This window comes from Buceros rhinoceros, unplaced genomic scaffold (genome assembly GCF_000710305.1).
Source record: "Buceros rhinoceros silvestris isolate BGI_N320 unplaced genomic scaffold, ASM71030v1 scaffold17088, whole genome shotgun sequence".
NCBI classification, from domain to species: domain Eukaryota; kingdom Metazoa; phylum Chordata; class Aves; order Bucerotiformes; family Bucerotidae; genus Buceros; species Buceros rhinoceros.
The window spans coordinates 32,878-42,112 of NW_010427611.1; the positions used below are offsets into that span (position 1 = coordinate 32,878).

General features: G+C 39.8%; 1 protein-coding gene across 1 annotated transcript; it reads right to left on the reverse strand.

Annotated features, from left to right (window-relative positions):
* Window positions 1–2,162: 2,162 nt before the first annotated feature.
* FAM199X (family with sequence similarity 199, X-linked) lies at window positions 2,163–6,909 on the reverse strand (the record flags this gene model as incomplete). The annotated part of the gene is made up of 5 exons (XM_010141974.1): window positions 2,163–2,534; window positions 3,414–3,674; window positions 4,348–4,509; window positions 4,815–4,964; window positions 6,690–6,909. Coding segments are annotated over 5 exons (964 nt in total), but the record flags the coding sequence as incomplete, so codon positions are not given.
* Window positions 6,910–9,235: the final 2,326 nt, after the last annotated feature.

Here is a 9,235-nt window from a genome sequence, read left to right on the forward strand (position 1 = left end):
AACTGGACCCATCTAATTGCTTGCATTAATTTATACTGACATGCTCACACTAAGACCAAGATGGAAATACTATTCTCCCTCATTTCATGATCTTTGGAAGCTAGGTAACAGGTAACCAACAAGAAATGTACCTCATCCAAACAAGGGGGTCTTCTCTCAACAAAGCCTGAGTAATCTGAAACTCTGAAGAGCTGCCGAAAGAGAATAAAGTGACTCACTTTCATGCTCCACCACACTGAGACATTTTACCTTTCTTACAATTCATTATAGAGCCTCAATTCTCTACAGTATTAAGTGTGCATTTTTCTTCTGAAAAAAAAGTCTCATTTCAAAATTACTGCAGAAAATAAAGGTTACACTGAACTGTGATAGTGTACACACAGTGAAAAGCCTTACAATTAATTCATCCATTACAGCCATGATAAGCTACAAGAGTTCAACAACTGCACCCTGCAATTAGCTGAATTGACAACAATTCAATTTTTAATTTCTACCCAATATATTTAAAAGAAGCTCCAGATTTAACTCAATCTACGTTCTCAGTAACCTGTATACTGTTAAGAAGTTTTGCTGTTGTTTCTGCGGGAGGGAGGCAGGCATCAACCAGCTATAGTGCAGTACAAACACATCCTGACAGGTAACAGTCACTTCTGGTTAGTGGCCAAATAACTGGCCATATGGCATAGCTAACACGCGAGTTTTAGATGACATCACACGGCTTTTACCCAGTCAGTGGCCAAGGCTGCGTACCTGCTGTCTAGGAGCAGTAAGAGTGACCAAGTTCACACATACTAGTTTGACCATGGACCTATGAAGCCCTTCCAGAGGCCGCAGTTCAAATATTTTACTGGTCAGTTTATTTTGAGGCTACAAGGAATGCCACTTCTGAAAGAAAAATACTTCAGCTGTCAGGGCCAATAAGTCTGTGCAGGACAAGCAAAACGAGCGTAAGCAGCTCTATAAAGCTGAGCAGGCACTGCAGCAGGACCGGGCTACATCCTGCAACTCCAGGCACCTGCGGCCACACTAAACTGCCAGATTCACAAGAGCAAAATGACAGTGATGAAGCATCAAGATAATGAAAAATTACTTCCTAAACTCAGAACTAGAAAGTATTTTTATAATCTTTTAAGTTTCATGTTGGAATTTACAAGTATCATTTTTATCTCAGCTGTGGGTGGAAGTAGTTCTGTAACAACAAGTTCCAAGAGAAAGACAAAAGTTACCTTACAGATTGTCAGAATTAGGAAACAGGTTAAGAATACTTTTACCTCCCGACCTGAAAGCCACCATTTTACCTCATTTTCTTAGTAAGAGAAATTTCAAAAGCAGACAGACAACATGAGAATTCTGAAGCATGTAATGCTGTAACAACCCCCAAGAGAAGACACATCCTCAGCAAAGCATACGATTAAAAGGCAGAGCTGTGTTAATGAAGTTCCGCCAACAACATAAATCTATTTAGACTTGCTTCTGGGAAAAAAAGCCACCACAGATGCGTGCCACTTGTTTGCAGTAGCACGTTTACCGTTTCCAATAGCATTCGTAACTACTGTAAGCAGTGTCCTAGACAACTTAATAGCAGATCAGTGCATTTTCACAGTGCACGAGGATGTTTTTATTTGAGTCTTTTCATAGCAATACTAGGGATGTGCTGGTCAACCATCAGTAACAATCACACTGTAAGATACTGAGCAGCAAGATAACTTTCTGAAGACTAAGCTTGCGAGTTGTTTTTCATTTCAATTGCTTCCTAAAGAACTACATTATTAGGCATTACTTGTGTTACAGATTCCCTGCATTAGAAGTCCTGCTTCTTGTTTTTCTGTGTAGTTTGAGTTAAATTGCAACTTCTAGAAAAGGATTTATCACAGTACTTTGATTTTGTATGATCCATGAGCAAGCCTGGAGAAAGCCCTATAGAACTAAAGATTTTCCCCTCATGCTAAACAACCTTTCTAATAATGGGAAAGGAAGACAGAACAAGCCAAGCGTAATACCAACTCAAAGTTGGAAAAAACCAAACCCTGAAGCATAGTAAATGCATGCTTAGTGTCATCCAAAAGTACCCCTAGACTTATGCCTGGCAAGTCAGTTAGCATGTTAGCCAAGATCAGATTTTCTTAAAATTGTATCTGTTCAGCAGCTTTTCAGAAGACAGTTAAGTTTCTGAGGTCTTTGTCACAAAATTAGTCTCAAAAAGCTGAAGTTACTCAATACTTAGACCTTCTTACCAAAATTACACTTGAGAGAAGATCTGGTTTATATTGTTAACACTAATCAAAATTTGGTCAAGAAATATATGTAAACAATAAGGAAAATACATTTAAGGCTTAGAAAGAACACTGATAAATTCACTCCTGTCACATTAAAACATCCACATCTCCTTCATGGTCCTCCTCAGTCACTTTTAAAGACAGCACTTCTTCATTAAGAAATAATCCGCTCAGTCTTTCCTTACGAGCTTGTCTTTGTTCTTTCAGCTGTCTCTTGCGTAAGGCCTTTTGCTGTAGTTTCCGTTGCTTGGAACGTTTCTGTCAAAATACAGAGGAGACAAAAATAGAAGATTTTGTTCTGTAGGTTAGAAACCACCTTTAAAGTCAGTGAATATAAGTTAACCTCTAAAATAATGTCTGCTCTGAAAAATAACTAAACTGAATTCCCAGAGGTAGTGCAAGCATTCATCCCAAAACAATACCTAATGTTAAAATATCAAGATCATTTACCATTTACCATTTCCCAAGATGAGTTATAAGGCACAACAGCATCCTGCCATGTTGCATAGATGCATCTCATCAGAAGAATCTTTCTTGCAAGGGAAGTGTTACAGTCTTACTATAAGAACCTCAGATGCTGCAGAGAAAGTAGGAACTGTTCCCTCCTCTCCTCCATGTTTGAAATTATAGAAACAGGACATGTGCCACAGTCCTACTTCAACTGAAACATGCTTCAGTAGGTCTCTCCTCACCAAGTAATCTCATGAGATGTGTGAAGAATAAACTCAAGATTCAAAAAGCCTGCTAAAACTTCTGGTTGGGAAAAACAAACAAACAAAAAAATCCCCACAACCAAGCTGGTCTTTGCTATCCAGAAATGATTCAAAGAATTAAGTTAGGTGCATAAACCCTTATTCAACCCCTACTCACCTTAATCTAAATAAAATAAAGGAGAAAATCTACTGTGTACAAACATGAGGCTTTCACTTACAAGAGGACTGCTGGGAAAAGCCCAAGTTCAAATTACTTATGGTCATGTCAGAGGAAACAGTCAGCACTGGTGTAGCTAGACAACTTCAGCAGATCCTCAGTTACTGACCACACTCCTTCAGCACAAGTATCCCAGTTAGATCATATAAGCAATCTTATCTGCTTAGACAGCTTAATACACATGTACGTAATACATGAAAGCCTTACTTTTGAATCCCGGATTCTTTCTGCAGCGCTCGTGGACAAATTACTATCGCTGTGTGCTCGACTTATGTTGGCACTCGAGTTTGAAGCGGAGTTAGCAACGCTAGAACCACTGCTGCTTGCTGAGCTGACCATGCTGGCACTGCTGCTGCTGGCGCTGGCACCGCTCACGCCACTGGTACTTGCACAGCTGTAGCTACTCCTCTTCCAGCTTTCCCTTGCAGACCGCTGACGAGGTCCATGTTCCTTGATATAGTTCCTCACCTTTAGAACAGAGGCAGCAGAATTACTAAAGCCTGATAAACACTGTAGCGAGGTACTCCTTTTCACGGAAACAACACGATTTGCCTTTTTAGAATGATCAAGTTATTGGATCAGTTCAACTAGTCTTTTAAAACATTTTGCTGAGGCTGCTTCAATTCCAAGCCACCTGGCAATCACGAAAAAAACTAAGTTCTACCTTCATTATGGAAGGAAAAAAACTAAGTACAAGGTTTAGGGGTTTTTACCCTCTTCTGCCCACCCACCCGCACCCCATCCCCCCAAGTTTTCCTACTGTGTAACAGTAAGTTGTATTATCTCACCAAACAGGAATAACAGTCAAGTTCAACTGAACTAAGGTGCTTACCTAACATACCAAACCCCTTTATTATGTTGGGTACACTCAGACAGAAGTGGGTGTACAGAAAACAGCATAACTCATAACACACACCCCAGCTTAGGCATGTGTTAAGACTATAACCACAGTCTTTCATATAAAGGTTTAATACGCACAATATGCTTTCAAACTCTGTTTTCCCTCATTGACAATACTGTGCTCTGGTGTAGCTCCCTGTATCTAATGATCATATATCAAAACTGATCACAATTCCATAAGAGATTTTGCAAGACATGCCAGACACTGAAACCCCAAAGTCAAATGTAACTGTTAACTCACCTGTTTCAGTTTTTCATCTGTGAGACAGTTCAGTTCAATAATGAATTCACTATCTGTAGGTGAGATCTGAGCAGTAGGATCGATAATTTTAATAATATCAAGTTGCTCTCGAAGACCCATCTCTGTACTGACTTTGCGACTCAAATATTCAATGTATTCCACCTAGAACCCAAAGAAAAACAAGTATTTTGATTCTAAATGAGTGGCAGAAAAAAGGATGGACCAACGGTATAAGATGTTCTCAAATATCTCATTTCCTATGATTCTAGCCTCACTGAGTATTCCCAAAAGTTCTGAGTGAAAACTTAAGTACACTGTAAAGTACGGATGAAAAAGAAGATTTAGTTTCAGAAACCAAGTAGTACTGCATAGGTCTACATCTACACCTACAGCAATCAGTACGTCCTTTAAGACGTTGCACTACTTGGAAGTTTTTCTGTACGTCACAAAGGAAAAGTCAGTTTTACCTGCTCATCATTTGTCATTGCACTCCATGGAAGCTCATCAAGATTCCTGTGCTTGTTTTTCTTTTTCGGAAGCAGACAAGGAGAGCTTGGAATACTAGGTATAACATCAGAAAGTACATCACTCCCACTTGTAATGTCGCTGCCAGGCAACTTGTAACATGCAAGAGAAAGAACAAAGCCTTAGAATACAGCAGGCAGGTTTAAAATCATTCTAACACTATTAACAATGCAAAACATACTGTCAAATTAGCAAAGCATTGCTCATCACTGCACTCTAACAACTTTTAATAAGTACTCATGAACCTGCAGCACTCCTTTGACGGTTCCAACAAACAGCAAGTGCAGCAAACTCAGTTCACACTATTCTCTACTTACCAGTGCTATTTCTAAAAATTTGCATTTAAGAAAACAGCAGAATGATGTGGCATTGCAACTATTTCTCTTCTCCATCAGTGTAAAGTGTCCGCTACAGTCCAAACCGAAAACTAAACCTCCCTTTTAAAGCGTAAGTCTAGTTCAAGAAAGATCATTTCAAAGTTGGTTTGTAATTTGATACCACACCCCATAATTACAGAAAACAATTCAATTAAAATTACTGTCTTTTTCCTGGAAGCAACTGCAGAACTTTAGCTGGCCTCCTTTATACAACTGACACGTAATTCCTGAATGCACTTCCAGTTCAAGTGTGACAGTTGGATTAGTCATGCTCAGATTCTGCCAGTAACACCATAAAGAGCTACAAAAAAAGTCTTTCCAAAAATCTACAAGTCCCATCAAGTATGTCTCTTAGGAAACGCTTGTTTTAAAACCAAAGAATAATAGGAAAAAGCTAGTTACTAACCAAATGTGCTGTGAGCTAAGACATGGGAAATTGCTCTTTTCAAAACAATCATGGAGTTTATCAGGCAACTAAAATTTCACAACTCAGCAAAGCTCTGAATCTTTGGAATCTAACCCGAGCTGTTCCTACTGGGCTGCACTACTTGTAACTTAACCAGCAAGAAACTCTGAGCTTATCTCAGTCCATTTTATCTTGAGTTTATCTGCATCTTCTGGAACAGGATTTGTGCTTTCTTGCAATCCGTATTTTCAATCCTTATACTGCACTTAGAAGACTCTCTACATGCTTTGACTAAGCTTTGGGACAAAATTTACAAGTATTCCTCAGTATATTACGAAGCACCATGTTTCCTGTTTCAAAGTTATGCATACCTTCACAGTTGCCTGAAGCCTGTAATATAAAAAGTCAATTTAAGTCTGCAATATATAAAAAGATTTGCATATCCAATTGAAAAACTGCTGTACCTAAAATCCCACAAACTGGAGAACCCCACCCAGGACCACATCCAATACAAACGAGGAAAAAGGAGGATGCGATTCACCTTCACACTTCCCCCATCCTGGCGAGACACAGTGAGCTCTGTATTCTTACTGGCACAGAAAAAAAGATGAAAACAGGCTATGGAAAGAGCTGCTACACTTTACCCAGGTGCCAGCTCCATCCCAAGGAAGACTGAATATGACCAAATCACTGGAAGCAGACATCTACAATCAGATTTCACTAGCAGAGCAGCTCCTCAGTACAAGGCATCTAAGCTCATGGCTACACGTTGGTCACGGTGGCATATTGGTCACTAAACCCAAACTACAATAATATGTAAACATCCCTCTTTGAAGAGCTGACCTTCAGTCTCTCCTCCAGATTAAGAACTGGAATAAAATGGAACAAAACATCTTTATTGCTGAAGGTCCAGCCATCTGCTCTTACGTTCAGTAGCCACCAAGAAAGAGAAGCTGAAGGACTTTTCAATTAAATTTAAACCCAGCACTTAACAGTCTACACAAAATAGTGCATTTAGAGTGGAACCAGTTTACCTGCCATTCAAACTCACTGTCTGACCAATCCCAGTAGGTGCTGATAGAAGAGGAGACATCACTGCAGACACTGCCCTCGGGGAACAAATCAAAGGAGGTGAACTCCTGGTCATCCAACAGAGAGTAGCAGTCGTCCTGATCACCAACTGAAACAGAGGAGAACAGCTCCTCGCTGCACTCTGAGCTGGCTACGCTGGTTCCACAAGACGTCAAGTTCCACCTGCAAAACAGGACAAAAGAAATAGAAGTCAGCAAACATATTGTGATCATGTGTCCTGAAAAATTCTTTTAAGGCTCACAAAGATATATCCACTTTGCTTGTCAGTACCAGTATACAATGCTTTTATCAGAATATAATTAGGTAAATTGAAGTATTCTATCTTAAAATATTTTTCAAGGTCCATAAACAACACCAAATGGAATTCAACGTTAAAAATCACATGACAAAAATTGATATACAGTTAGTATACAATTATACCTTTATTTTAATCTATTAACAGCTTCTACCTCAGAGCCGTGATTCCTGTAGTATGTAAATTGCCTTGGGGGGGGGTTGTTGGTTGGGTTTTTTTTAATTCACTGAACTAAAAGTATAATTTCTCATATATTAAGATATTTAAACTTCCACATAAATTGAAATAAGAAAAACTAAGAAGCAAATCAAATAGACTTCTGGACTAATACGAGTCAAAAAGAAATTCTAGGCTGATGATCCCACACAAAACTAAGGCTTAACAAGGAAATACATTATGGATATACTCAAGGCTCCATTACTCACTATCTTCAACTCTGAATGCCAAGTTTTGGACATGCTGTTGGAATGAAACAATGCAAGCAGGGAAAATGACCTGTGTGAAAATGCTACTTTGCCAAAAAGAAACACTTCTTTCCCCTCGTGATTTCCTTTAAAAAGCTATTCAGTTGTTGCTGAAGGAAAAGGATTGAGGACCCAAACTTGACAGAACAGGTTTTTTACTCTAGTGAAAGTAAGCCAGAATTTAACAAGCTCATGAAATCAGTCTCTGTATCTGGATTTATTTTACATATTGGCAAAAACTAGGTCGAGACAACTATGAGTCAGCACAGCGCTGCGATACAGCCAAAACAACTCGAAAAAAGCTTCTACAGTCCACCACACAAACCCCTGCGATCAGCTCCTGTCCCATCGGCCTATTCACTTCAGCCCGGCTGCCTAGAAGAACATTCCTCTCCCCAGCTGCCAAAGCTGAGCAGCCACCTCCCAGCAAGGCTGGTTCTCACCAGCGTTATTTCAGCTGCACACCAGCTGCTTGTGACGGACTCACTCTCACATCTATATTGCCAGCACTGGATTTATCCATTGTTAAAGACATCTCAAAAACTTGTCTGTTAGCAGATTCAGGAGATCTTGCCCTCCCTCACTTTCTGCCTGCCTTATACAGGTGTGATGGTTTACTGGGACAGATTTGCAGGGAGAGTAATCAACTGGTGTGAGGCAGGATATGAGCGTGGTGACACAGCACCCTTTTCAACATCACCACAGTTTCAGTACTCAGGAAATATCAATGAAAGGAAAAAAAGAGTGGGCAAAGTTTCCAGACCCATCAAAACACAGGATGATGTACAGGGGGTCCACCACCAACCAGCTCTGCTCAGATACTCCACTATGCAGCACCCCTGCGGGTACGGGCAGTCAGCCCTCACCTTCTCATACCTAGAGGGGCCTGCTGTGCTTGCCAGGGAGAACTGGATTAACAAGAAGTGGGAACAACACTAAAATCACTCATAACTTTAAAAAGTAGGCAGTCTTGAGTGAGCACCTCAGACTGAGCTGTGCATCTGCAATGTCTTAACCAGTACAAGACAGGGCACGTCCTTGCCCAAGAAGAGAAATACCCACTCGAGATGCCTGGGTTTGTAACAGGAGCAAACCTGAGTAACACACAAGGGAAGTGAAAGGGAATGCAAAGAGAAATGAACAAAATTAATTAAATGCAAATACGGTGAATATCAGACATTTCTCCTATAGATACACTACAGCTTAGTGTTCATGTCACAGTTGGGTCTTACGATATAAAAACTAGATCATGAGAGTCTATCATATTTGATCAAGTCTCTTCATGCTGAACCATTTAAGAATCTGTACTTAAGAGGTTGCCTTTGTGAAGGACACTTAAAGTATCGTTACCGTGATTTCATACAAATCCAACTGAAAGGTTACCTTATCATTCACTCTTCATTATGGCATAGCAGAAACACTAATAACCAATCAAAATATCTTGCAACTCTGGAATGGGAACTGGAATTATCCCACACATACATTCAGGACTGAAATCTCACAAACTCTGTTATAAAAAAGAAACCCTATTGCTATATTCCAGTTTAATACTATGCATACAGAGTAGCAGAATTAGGTTCTTAGGTAAGCACGACTGTGGGTTTGATTTTATAAGCACAACTAGCATTTCTTTGTAGAGCTGCATTCGCATTTCTAGAATACACCTTTTCTACAAATTACAGAGAGAATAATTTGCCCTTAATTAGTAGCATGGGATGGAAATGTTTCA